Source organism: Arachis stenosperma, chromosome 7 (genome assembly GCF_014773155.1).
Source record: "Arachis stenosperma cultivar V10309 chromosome 7, arast.V10309.gnm1.PFL2, whole genome shotgun sequence".
Classification (NCBI taxonomy): domain Eukaryota; kingdom Viridiplantae; phylum Streptophyta; class Magnoliopsida; order Fabales; family Fabaceae; genus Arachis; species Arachis stenosperma.
The window spans coordinates 74,907,189-74,920,705 of record NC_080383.1 but is presented as its reverse complement, the minus strand read 5'-3'; the positions used below and the strand labels follow the sequence as shown (position 1 = coordinate 74,920,705).

General features: G+C 35.7%; 3 protein-coding genes across 5 annotated transcripts; 2 read left to right on the top strand and 1 right to left on the bottom strand.

Moving 5' to 3' along the window:
- The first annotated feature begins 461 nt into the window (after positions 1-461).
- LOC130939937 (uncharacterized) lies at positions 462-1,427 on the top strand. The gene has a single exon (XM_057868001.1). The coding sequence runs from the start codon at positions 462-464 to the stop codon at positions 1,425-1,427; it is 966 nt and encodes a 321-aa protein (XP_057723984.1).
- Positions 1,428-2,501: 1,074 nt separating this feature from the next.
- Positions 2,502-6,427, top strand: LOC130941956 (protein SICKLE). Of its 3 annotated transcripts, XM_057870612.1 has the most exons (4): positions 2,502-2,880; positions 4,059-4,364; positions 5,291-5,356; positions 5,450-6,427. In XM_057870612.1, exons 2-4 carry the CDS (start codon positions 4,064-4,066, stop codon positions 5,902-5,904), a joined length of 822 nt encoding a protein of 273 aa, XP_057726595.1. In that variant the 5' UTR covers positions 2,502-2,880; positions 4,059-4,063; the 3' UTR covers positions 5,905-6,427. The 3 variants fall into 3 exon arrangements, with proteins under 3 accessions (XP_057726595.1, XP_057726594.1, XP_057726593.1); XM_057870611.1 differs by having other exon boundaries at positions 2,502-2,851; positions 5,291-6,423; XM_057870610.1 differs by having other exon boundaries at positions 2,503-2,880; positions 5,291-6,422.
- Positions 6,428-7,782: 1,355 nt separating this feature from the next.
- LOC130942144 (VIN3-like protein 2) lies at positions 7,783-12,819 on the bottom strand. The gene is made up of 4 exons (XM_057870840.1): positions 12,743-12,819; positions 10,530-11,151; positions 9,293-9,612; positions 7,783-8,736 (listed from the first exon to the last, which is right to left on the bottom strand). The coding sequence occupies exons 1-4, from the start codon at positions 12,810-12,812 to the stop codon at positions 7,925-7,927; spliced, it is 1,824 nt and encodes a 607-aa protein (XP_057726823.1). The 5' UTR covers positions 12,813-12,819; the 3' UTR covers positions 7,783-7,924.
- Positions 12,820-13,517: the final 698 nt, after the last annotated feature.

Below are 13,517 nucleotides of genomic sequence, written 5' to 3'. Positions count from 1 at the left end.
GATAAAGACGGTTCCCTTAAAGATAAGATGGCCTCACTCGAAGATAAAGATAAGATAAGATAACTAACTTATCTTATCTAAGGAAGGTCTCTCTACACCATTATAAATACAATGGAGCACCCAAGTATAACTCATACTCTGATTCTACTCATTACCTGCTTAATAACCTTGCTAACTTAAGCATCGGAGTCCCTTACAGGTACCCCCACCCTCCGGCGACGAAGGAATCAGCACCACCACAAGTCCAACAAATCGGATACAACCGTTCCGACCAGCACAGAAGATCTCGTCCGAGATCGACCTACAGTTTCAGGTAACCCTCGGAACAAGCATGGTTTTGAAAATTGAACCGGACCGGTTGGTTCAACCGGGTTAACCGAAAATCGGTCACCTAGCCTGTTCGGGTAAGCCTAGAAACCGCCCGGCAAAAAATCGGTAAAAAAAACCTAACAGTATCTGATATGATAAAAATTGCCGATACCTTGTTTAAATTATTTGCTGAGGTTATTGAGCGGGTTGGGTCTAGTAACATTGTGCATGTGGTTACTAATAATGCTGCGAATTATGTATCTGCTGGAAAACTCATTCATGAAAAGTATCCAAAGATTTTTTTGTCTCCTTGTGCTGCTCACTGCATAAATCTTATTTTGAAAGACATAGCAAGTATTCCTCACATAGCTGACCTTGCCTCTCGTGCTTCAAAAGTGACTATGTTTGTTTACAATCATATGATTTTCTTGTCATGGCTTAGAAAAAGACCAAATTGGAAAGAAATTGTTCAACCAGGGGTTACACGTTTTGCTACTGTTTTCATTACTTTGAAAAGTATATATGATCGTAAAGAAGACTTGCAAACATTGATGGTGGACAAATATTTCACTTCTCATGAATTATCCAAGAGTGTCAATGGGAAGATGGTTAGCTCAATTATCTTGGACAGTAAGTTTTGGAAGGATTGTGTTACTACTGTGAAAATTGTTGGTCCTTTTATTAAGTTATTGAGGCTTGTTGATGTTGATGAGAAACCTTCTTTGGGATATGTGTATGAGGGTATGCAAAGAGCCAAAATTTCTATCAAGACAATGTTTAGAAATAGAAAATTTACATACACACCTTATACAAGTATCTTGAAAATTCGGTGGGATAAGCATTTGAAGCTTGACCTCCATGCAGCAGCTTACTTTTTGAATCCAGGTTTCTTCTATAGTAAGGGGTTTGTTGAGAAGGAAAATATCTTGAGGTCTTTACTTGATTTATTTGATATTGACACCCTTTGTGATGACTCAATTGCCGCAATGCAAGAGATACAATTGTATCGAGATCGAAAAGAAAGTTTTGGAAGGGAAAGTGCTTTGAAAGCGATAAAGAAACTGGAATCAGGGAAGTTATTATATTTCTATATTCAATTTATTTTAAAGGTTTTTTAAATATTGAATGCGAATTGATGTTTGACTTTCATATCTTGGTAGGTGAATGGTGAAGGCTACACGGTGGGAGTGCTCTTAATTTGTAAAAAATGGCAATTCATCTTCTTCATGAAATATCTTCATCATCTGGATGTGAGAGGAATTGGAGCCTCTTTGAACAAATCTATTCAAAGAGGAGGAATCGATTAGAGCATCAAAGGCTAAGTGACATTGTTTATGTGATTTATAATCTACGCCTTCAATCTAGATTGCATCGCAAGAAGAAGAATTATGATCCAATTGACATTCAAAGCATTGACACAGTAGAATTTTGGGTAATGGCGGATGAAGATGATCCTGTATTTACTAATGGAGGCATTGAAGGCATTGAAAATTTAATTTACACGGATAATGCTATGCCTTCATATCCTAAAAGTGATTGAAATAGCAAAACTTATTTCATTTACTAAAGATATATGTCATAAAGTTATAACTTTAATTTTTTTTTGTTTTTTATTTTATTTTATTAGATGGAGGAGATGTGGAAGTTGATGTGGATATGCTTGATGTTGCTAATTCTTTAAATACAGTTTCTTTTGGTGGTATTTTTGAAGATGGTGGCTTTGGATTACCTATTTATGATGGAGATATTGGAAAACTTAATGATGATTATAATTTGTGATGAGTTGCACCTTTGATTAGTTGAAAACTTGCTAGTAATTGTTTCTTTTGAACGTAGAACATTATGTGTTTGTTATTATGTGCGTTTTTTTTTTAGTTATAAATTTTGATATTTAAAGTTATTTGTAAACTTCTAATATTAAGTTATAGATAATTTATTATGTGAATTTTAAATTTTATTAAATTAAAAATTATTAAATTTATATATTTAAAATTATTTTTAAGTTTTTTAATAATTTTATTTAATATTTAATTAAATCAGTTAACTTTCAGTTAAATTTCGGTCGAACCAATAAATTATTAAACCAATAACTTTAATAATTTATTGACCGGTCTAGGTATCGCAATCTTGTCGATTAATTTTTAATCGGTTTACTGCAAAGCAGATTTTAATTTGAACTGGACTGATGTAGTAGTCGGTTCCGATTAGCCATGTTTTAATCTAGGGTACGCCTTTCCACCCTCTCTCTCTCTCTCTCTCTCTCTCTCTCTCTCTCTTCCTCCCAATCCCCAACCTTTTCACCCTTCTTGTTTGGTTTCTCAGTGCTCACCGCCTTACCCACCCAGCCTCTACCATCATCTTCTATCTGCTTCTCGCTGCTCACCCAGCACCACCAGCGTCTGCTGTCTTCGCCGCCGCGAACTCCATCGCGGCTTCCATCTTCACTCGGTCCATGAACACCCCTAACTTACACCACGAGGACCACGACTCACCTTTTGCCTTCTTCGACTCTGCCTGCTGCTCTTCTGCCCTGTGCTATCCGGTTCTGCCCTAATTTCCACCTTCTTCTAGGTTATCTTTTTTTTTTTCTGCCCCATTTTGTTTTGCCCTTATCTCTTGAATGATTTAATTGCTGCTGCTGCTAGGTCCCAATTCCGTTTGATTATATTAATTAAATTCTTGCTAAATGATGATTGTGCTGAATTTGTGGTTAAATGGTTGCATATGGCAATTACAATTTTTTTGTCTCTAATTTTTACAGTTATTTTGCTTCTGTTAGCTTATTTGGTTTAGTTGTTTGAGCTGGTAGCAGTGTTGTGCTAACTGTTGAGAATGTTTTTGCTCACCAGATGTTTGATGAAATGTGTCAGTATTGTTTATATAATTCTTGGCCAGTCACTTTGTGTCCTTGATTTGGATACCATATCGTTCACTTTCAATTAAACAGACCTATAAACAGCAATGGTAATTTACATGGATTAATTATGGAATCTTGATAGAAGGGCTGAGTACCAAGTTTGAGCTTAGAGTGAAACATTCATTTGTACCCAAGGGAATTGGTTTGGATAAAAAAATGCACAGTACTAGACTGCCCAATTTGTTTTACACTATACAATTCCTATACACCATATAGCCATATACTAAGCCTTTTAGCCTTCCAAGTTTCAATCTGCCTCACCCTCAGAATTGACGATCCCTTTCTAAATGTATGTGTGCATGTATATATTAAGTTGATCCATGTTATGAAGAAAATAAATACAAGTAGATTGCAGCTTTTATCTTATACATTTTTTGGCACATTTGAAACATATTTTCTCACTTTGTTGTTCAAATGGGGTAGCTTTCAATTTGAGCATTTTTGTGGTCATTTAAATTCAAATTCAACTTTAATAGAAATTTTTGGAACTGTGTTCTTAGTGTTGTTAGAATTAATTAGTTTCCATTGATGACCTTATATCTGATTATTTTTAATTTACTGTCAACTCAAATTTACTCACAGTTTTTATTTATTGGTGCATTGGTCTTTTCAAATAGGTAAGGTGTATTGAATAACATCTAGAATGTGAGAAGATTATTACTTACCTGTAAAACCTAACAGTATCTCGTCAGTTTCTTTGTTAAATAAACGAGAATAGGTGTATGAGCCATGAGAATTTGTTTGTTTATTTTAGTTTTTGCATTTTAGGACCACACATCATTATACTTGTCCATGTTGTGACTTGTGGCTTTGTGGTTCTTTTCATTCTTAGGATACATGGAGGATTCAGAGCAAAGAAAGAAAAGGTTGAAAGAAATGCGCATGCAGGCTGATCAAGCTGAAGTTTCTGGTGGTGTTGAAGGTTCTGGGATCCCAGGTCATCTCTCAAACCCCTTGATTGAAACTTCTTCGACTAGTCGCTCACAGGATAGATCATCCGCTGCACCAAGATTTGACTTTTATACAGATCCAATGAATGCATTCTCTTCTAACAGAATGAACAACCCCCGTATGCAGTCTGCACCAGATTATTTTCCTCTGGCCAATTTTGCCAGGTCTCCTGCAGTACAAGATCCAGGTAATGGTATGCCTGACTACGACTGTTTACTTAAAATGGTATTCCGTCTATTAACCAGAGATAATTTCAAGTGTTTAACCAACCTTCATTGTAACATTGTGCAACTAGTCGGCAATTGCACATTTTATGGTGTTATTCCATCCATAAGTTCTGCTTATGTTGCATAGCCAGTTCCAAATTTGGAGGAAAGAGGAGGGTTGTGTTAGGCCTTCGACAGCCCACTCTATCGAACCTTTATGACATGGATCAAATGGGTTTATTATATGACATGTATTTCATCCCTTCCGACACCTTTTTCTTTAATAAAAAGTTATGATACCTTTTTTAAACATTTAATTAAGTGAATTAGCTTTTCATCAAAATAGAGTTTACATTCATACAGTTCTTACTTTAGAATGTTATTTACATCAAGAAAGATGTGATATCCTACAAAAAAATGTGCCTAACACCCTAACAAGGAAAGTTGGTCTTTTTGGGATCTATAAATTAAATATAAAAAGGGCAGTCCGGTGCATAAGCATCCCGTGTTAATGCAGGGTTAAATATGAAGTGAGATTAAATAATCCAACTTACTTTATTATTGGGGTGTTAGGCACATTTGTTTGTAGGATATACTGATATACCATTACTTACAGCATTTGCCTCCAATCTAAATTTAACTCAATGATTGCACCTAAATAATGACTCAGCCGTGAAGGAAGTTTAAGCCTCTCAGAGATTGATTTATTATTTTTTCTTTGTCTGGTCATTTCTAATTATATAATTCTTAAATTCAAATTTGCAGCATTGCTCTTATTATTTGTTGTATTTATACTGTTAAAATCATTATTATGAGCTTACCTAATGATTCTTTTGTGCAGAATGATCACCATCTAGATTTAACTGTTTCTTTTCTCGAGTTACAATCTCATTCTTTGCAATTACAGGATCAACGAATCTGTATATGGCTGCCTCTGCCACTCAAGCATCACCAACACCCTATCGAAACCCAGGTTGGAGTGAACCAAGAGGCCATACTCATTATAACTTACCATTCCGTTCAGTAAATGGTAGTACTTATCCTAATCCTAGATTCGAACCACCAGGTGGTCCATCATGTTTTGCTGGACAAGGCATAATTCCCCATCCGAGCCATAGTCTGAACCCTTCTCCAGGATACAGGAATAGTCCAACTCCCAATCGAGGGAGAGGCAGGGGCATTTGGCATAACACCCAAAGCCATGCTTCAGGACGTTGCAGGGAACAAGGACTAACTTCGCATGGTCACTGGTCCAACAAGGACAGAGCTTCCGGCCCAGAAGATTTTTATAAGAGGTCCATGGTTGAAGATCCATGGAAGCTTTTAAGCCCTGTAATATGGAGGACAACGACGATCTCTTCATGTACACCAGGAAGTTCAAAACCTCGGATTTCGAACTCAGTAAGTGATAAAAGGGAAGGACCATCTGGCGCTGCTATCAAAACCGGGTCTGAGCCAAGTCTTGCTGAGTACTTGGCTGCTGCTTTCAATGAAGCTGCAGGAAATGCAGAAAATGTGTGATGGCAGCTGGGAGGTTCACGAAGGTCCCGTTGTCATATTACTACAATGGCAAATGGTGTATGAGGGCAGGAATGCACTTTGTCATGTTAAATATGTGAAATTTTCACAGGGGAGGATGTGTACCCGGCAAATGATGTTGCATGTCAGAGGTCACATGGGAGGTTTATGAAGGGTCTGTCATGTTGTTACTAAGAAACGGGGTCCAGTCAGTGAAAAAAGCTTCAAAAGGTTTTGCATGGAGTAAGTGCCAAGGATTGCTGTTTGTGTTCATGTGCTATATATTCATGTTCTATACACCAAGCATCTTGCTAAACTTAGGAATGTACTATGGTTGCTGGCAAGTGCTGAACTTTTTTCACATTAAACTAAATTAATAGTTGATCTACAATTGGATACCATTGTTATTGTATACCAATTATCAAGCCTATGGATGATTTGGAAATGAAATATTTGCTAGTGATCGAAGCTGCAACTTTAGCTAAACTGCAACTTTATCCAGCGTAGAAATAATCTCATATAAGGAGTAAATTACTATACTCTCTCTTAGAAAGATCAATTTGATGATAATATAGTTTTTAAATGAATAACAGTTACTTAATGATGGATTTGAATTTTCTAAAGTTTGAATTTATTTTAGAGAATAAAGTGTGATTTTTTACTATTTATTTCATAGGTGGGACTAAGAAAAAATATGAAAAAGAAATCATTCAAGAGTGAGAGATCATATTTTATCCTCTGAAGTGAAAATTCAAAATTTAAAGGATTTAAATTTTTTAATGATACTGAAAGATTAGTTTACTTGATGGATCTATTCTGAGTTAAAACTGTTCTATCAATAAAATAGTTGTTTAAAGATCAAAATGTTGGTTTATTCGAAACTAAACTGAAATTGAACAACATTATAGCTTTTTGACACAATTCGCAATATTTGAATACTTTTGACAATAAACTACATTTTTTTGTTTTTTATTTATTTACTTTATCATTCATCGGAAGATGAATTCAAGAGTTTGACTAAGGTATAAATGAAAAACGAGGAATTGATGTGAGTGTATGGAAATTGATATGTTTACCCAATGAGGTATAAAAATACAATCACATTTAGTATTAAAGTTACAACACGATTGTAGTATAACACAAAATTGATGAGGGCTTGTTAACGACGTGACTGCTGTGTGCTGTCGATCCTCTCAACTGTTTTTTACAATTGTGTTTGTTAAGTATACTATTTTATCATTTAACATCTTTTTATACATATTTTTTTTTGTCTCGTTCAAAAAGTATATAATAAGATATCACACTTTACACTAATAATTACAAAAAAAACATTTAGAAGATCAAATCCCCCAAGTGGCAGATTTGAGTGTCGCATTGAAAATGACAAGTATCTGACGGTCATCATTCTTATTGGTGAAAGGAAGCTCTATCAGCTACAGACGATTAGTCGTTGGTTTTTTATATTAGATATACTTCACATCATACTGAAAAATGCAATTGAAAACACAAGAGGTAAAAACCATGAATCATTAATTAAAAGAAGGGAATAATGATGATATTTTAAAAGATTTGTAAAAGGGAAACTAGCATGAAACCTGGGTACTCGTCAGCTGTTTATTTAATATGTGCTTATGTAATAAATTATATTCTGTTTATGAATATTGAATACTGTTCATAATTCATTGAGCTGAACAATTACGTTGTTACTCATTCAATTATCAAAACCGTGAGCTGGAGCACTTTCGGAAGGGATATGTAACATGTATCAAACAATAATGTCCACCAATAAATCCATAACGGAAACTTTTGGTAATGACCTTGACCATGAACTAAATTAATTGAAAAACTTCATCTAAGAAACTAACCTTTACAACTCCCACAAAGTAAAGATAATTACTGTAATCTAAGTTCTATATGAGCTTAACTCATCCCGTGAAGGGTGTGTTTGGGAGTTTTAATTTTCGAGGGGAAGAGAGGGGAGGAAGGATCCTCCCCCTCCAAAATCAAAACTCAAAAACACACCCTAAGGTTTCTGCTCGGAACATATCACGTCCGAGAAAGTGTGTACGAGCTGGTCTGCTAAGCTTGAAGGCTCGTCGATCAGTGCATCGACAAAAGCACTAACCACTCTTCTCTCCTGCTGTGTAGCCTTGAGGCTGAACCATGTGAGAAACCTTATTCTGAAGAGTTCGTCAATGTGCCCTTGGTGTTCTAACCATTTGACTACCCTGACGGAATGCTCATAATCATGTTCCTTCAAACGGTTCCTCGGCATCAAAGCACAGAGTTGCCTCATTTCATTGGGTTTAGAAGGCGTTGGAGGTGAAACCGCAACTGAAGTTTTATGTGAAAATGGTACGACTGAGGGAGTCCGAGTTAGGAACTCCTCAAAGCTGCCCCTGATGTGAGAGTTGGCAGATTCTACTGGATGATTTTCAGCATTTGTCTTGATCATTCCCTGTGAAAATTTGTGCATACCGATCACTGGGGATCTCTGAGGTGACCGTGATGAATGGTTACCACCACACCTAATAACGTTCGGAAGAGGATTCACGGACTCACAAGGTGTAACCCATTTAGCTTCAGCAGCACCCAAAATCCCAATGCTGCTGAATAGAGAAGCCTTGCAGAAGTACTCAGTTGAAGGAAGGAGATTTTCTAATTTGAATCTTTTCTCAGGCCTTAAAACAATAAAGGTGGGTTGTTCAGGGTACTCTGTTGTTGACATTCGGTGCCAAAGCCTGCAGCCTAGAAAGTTTTTCAGAAGTTTATCATCATATTCAAGAACAAGAACCACGGATGTAGGAAGACACTCTTCAAAACGTATGGAGCATGCTGCCAAAATAAATTACAAGTACCCACATTAGTGCATGTCACTTGAGAAAGGAAATTAGTTAATACAGGAAAAAAATGTGCATAACCAAATCGGCGTTGTTTCTACCAATGCTATTTTCTCACTATGAAATACAGGTGTAGTGCCTGTAGGGCAAATGAAAATTGAGGACTAAATTTAAGTCTATCTAAGAAGGTGTTTTCCCTTTACATTCCTATATCAGCTATAAGCATTAATTGAAAGAAAGTAAAATGTTTTGTTCCTCTCTACTTTCTCCAAATTCTGTTCCTCTCACTTTTGTAGCAGCTTTGTTAATCTTTTGGTGAGTGTTAACTGCTCTAATTCAAATAAAATATTTATGAATGCAATTCTGGATCAGAAACTTCAAAAACAAATATCTATTTGCAATAGTATCGTCTATGACGCTACCAAGGCCAGTTCGACTTTACAGTCCTAAACGTAATCAAAATGAAAATAAAAATACCTTCTGGTTCTGTCTTGCAATTTTAAGTTCAATCAACCAACCTTTAAAGAAAAATTCAAAAAGAAAAAACTTACTTGGTGTGTCTTTCTTCTCCACATGACTATGGAAGATATTAGAAAACTTCAGATCAAAACATTCAATTGCATTGGAGCACAACTTCTGAACCTCAGCACCACAATAGAGCCTGCTCACAATACCGCGGGTCATGCTTGCACATACATTATCCAGAGGTCCCACTTCATTATCCAATAACTTGAGAGCAGTTTCAACAATCTTCTGTATTTCATTGTATATTTCTGTTCCAATAAGAATTCTGTGAGCCAATGTTATTCGCAAAGTGAGTATATCTACTCTTCTAGCTTCTTTGGCAACCAATAACTGTTTACGCCATGTGCTGCAAAATGCAAATGTTCATTCAATTAGTCAAAGGGCACTCCTAATGAAGAGTTTCCTGTGTAGATTATTCATTATTCTTCCATTTCCTTTTATGGGACTGACCCGGGGGAGTGAGCAGTAGATAAAATGCATGTTGATATATTATAATTTTTGCTAAATGAGCTAATATTTGGTTAGCAACTTGGTTCATGCTCAGTGATCTATGAAATCTTAGGCTGATTTGGTTTATAATTTTATTTCCTGTTTAGTCTTAATTACTATAATCTTTGGGTGAAGTCCATTCCTGAACTAAACCTTGGTTAATGGGAAAAGCTTTCGACGGGACTTCCCTTATCTAGTAATGCCACTTTGTTTTCGATTTGTTTTTATATTTTCAAATTTCATGAAGGAGAAAGTAGAACAAGAAAACCCCGATTCACGTTTTCATTTTCCTGTTTCCAGTATTTCCTTATAGTTAAGACCGAAAATAAGGTGGTTTTTTTTCCCTTTTTCAATTGAAAGTAAAAAAGGAAAAAAAAAAAAAAACTGAAAACAAACAGTCCCATAAGTTCATATCCAACTAGCAGTCTACTCTATGTAGCAATAACTATTTTATGATTGGCCCCATGTACATGTCACATTCTAATGACTGTTCACATTCACACAGATATTTCAGAGTTCAGACTACACTTCTTGGTCATGGTTGGCACACACATCAAAATTCCAATTAACTATTTACATAAGCTTTTTTACCAAGCAGCCTCAAACATCTGAAAGCAACCAATATGACACTTGCAGTAACACACCTTATGTGTATGAGTTTTTTCGTTAACATGTCAACATAAGAGAAGTAACTAATGGGATTATGCATGTATGTAGATATAAGTGTATGGTATTTTTTATATATAGTGTATAAAGAAACATAAGACTACTTACCTCATTAATTCATTAATTTTTCCGCAAGAAACACAAAAGAAGGCTCCTTCTAACTTTACACCAAAACTGCTCTTCAAAATTCCAGACAACTGATTACTCAAAGCACATCGTAAATGGCATGACATTCCACATGATTCCTCATTGGTGCAAGTCAACCACAAACTGGGGTCCTTGTTATCGTCATAGCAATGACAAATGCAGCAAGAACATCTCTTGCAAAAAGAATCTTCTGGATTCAAAGTAGCTTTACAAGCAACATTTTGACACAATAAGACTTTCACTATTTCGTCTTTACTATCCTCAGGAGAATCATGATCCAAATCTTGAGATGCAGGTCCTTTTTTCCTTTTCGACGGAGAATGGGCAAGAGTATTTTGGGTTACATGCAACTTGGAATTCCTTGAAATAATCTTAAGAAGGTACTCAATCATTTGATTTTTGGTATATCCTGTGTACTTCCTCTCTTTGCCTAATTCAGCACAAATTATTTCCAGAAGTTCCCTGCGTGTTAGGGATCGGAGCATACTTGGAGCATCTTTTGACTGGCGAGCAATCTCATGGACTAGCTTCTGTTTCTCTTGCAGATTCAGTGTGCTGCACTTTGCAGGATCAAGAAGAAAACCTGTATTGAAATATGAACAGAATTGTTAGTTGAATTTTGTTTAGTGCAAATAAATGAAGTTCAACATGGCTAAATGGAAATTGGCACATAAATTCGTGATGTCCAATGCTATCATCTAGCAAATTAAACACTCAATATTGACAATTCATCATGTGCTGAGAATATCTATAAACAACATGCATGACTTAAGAACAACTTTTGTTAAGAATACAGACTGCATATGACAAAATCGGCAATATTTACAAGTATGTGCTGCAGAGGCAGTCCAGAAAAGAAAAAGACCATACAACTACGTAATAACCTTAATTTGATAATAGAGAACAATGGCAACAATTGATGTTTAAAATTCCAATCCCCTCACTAAATGCTATCCTAATAAAACATAAGATTCTCATTAAATTAATCTCTAGGTCACTTTCATATAATTCAATCTTCATAAACAATGCATTGTTAGAAAACTCGAGTAAATCTAGTCATCTAGTTAAACAAGCTTATTAGCTTTCCTAATTCCCACTCTTTTGCTCGTTACAAGCATGTTATAAAACTCATAATCTCTTTCCTTTAGAAGTGGAAAAGGTGCCATAAGACCAACCCTCCAATACTAGCATAGTAGAGTAGCAGCCGTCATAGCACAATAAGCATACGACAATGATAAGAACCAATCCGATCTCCACTAAGTAGGGATTGCTTGTATGGATCAAACGGGATCATTATGTCCTATCCTAAATCATGTCTAAGACAAGCAATTTAGATTTAAGTTCTTTATTTGATAATTTCACTCTCAGTCTTGCACACCGTTATGCCTACTCTTATCTATTCATCTATCCATCTTTTGAAATCTGAAGTACACTTTTTTACTAGGGTTGGCTTCTACACGCATTTCCTCACATGACCAAATTACTTAAGACCAGATTTCACACAATAGGAACCATGCACTCTTCCACACCACAAAAAACAATACCTTATTAACAAAATGTTGGACTCAAAAGAGTGAAATTTTTGTCCACAACCCTATATCAGCCGCATTATCAGTTTCACAATTCGAATGACAAGTTTCAAAGTGTCACATATAATCTTTGATTGTAGATAAAGCCCACACCCATACAATAATGCTTGCAATAACCATAGCCACTTACAGGGATTTAACCACAATTAAGTGTCACACACAGACACACACACATATATAATTCTTTTCCAGATAAATATAAAACAAGAAAATTTTCTGATTACAACTTTCTCCCCCTTACTTTTTAGTAAAATTTTCATTTTTTTTTGTGTGTGACGGAAACAGGTAAGTAAAAATCTAATAAACTAAAACAAAGCATTAAACCACTGCAAAAATAATAATTAATTACTGATAACACAGAAAAGTGAAAACCGAGAATGCATATACCAACGAAAACAGAGAAATTCAGATAACCTACATTGTGATCAGAACAACATCATCGACCAAATAAAGGGGAATACTAGAGAATGCAAAGCCAAAAAAAGAAAAAAGAAAAAAAAATACTTGATGTTGAAAAAGAAACAAAAGTAAACCCCAGGAAGAAAAAATGAAGAGAAAAAGGAGCTGAATAGGTAGTATTGGTACCCGTAAAATTATAAGTGTTGTTGTGTTCGGTCATGTTTGTCCAGAAACCAGAATGTGGAGGTTGTTTCATCCCACTATCTCAGTCTGAAACGCTGCATTACGAATTTATTACGAATTTATCGCATGCTTGAGAGAGAGAGAGAGAGAGAGAGAGAGAGAGAGAGAGAAGAGCGTGAGAGAGAGAGAAGAGTGAGAGAGTGACGGAGTGCGTGTGTGTGTACACTAGCATGAAGGGTGAGCACTCGAGGCTCGAATGCAAAATTTTTGCATTAATAACTGATTCCTTATAGTGGATCACTAAAATTTAGGCCCACGCGTGGACCTTACAAATATTCTTATTTGTCTACCTCACTCTATAAAGGCCTATGACATTTTTAAAGGAAATAAATCACCATTTGCACCCATGAAAGATATAGACGATGATAAATGTATTTATATAAGAATGAAACAATAATTGTAATTACGAAAGATGACTTTCGTGTGCCAAAAGTACCCAGATATTCGTTAAGTAATTGGTCTGTTAGTTTCCGAATCTATGTAGCAATAAAAACCTCCCAAACCTATTTATGTGTGTTGTTACTTTGACATGTGAGTGTTTCAGAGCCAGGTAATACAAAAATTTAAACCCTAGCATCCCTTTCTTCTTCTTCCTTTTTTTCTCCAATTTGATCGTTGCCCTAGAAATTGACAACATTACTTTTTGCGTTGATCCTAAAATACGAACCGTGGTAGAAGACAACCCTTTAACTCTGAGAGACGTCTCTGCGCAAATTTA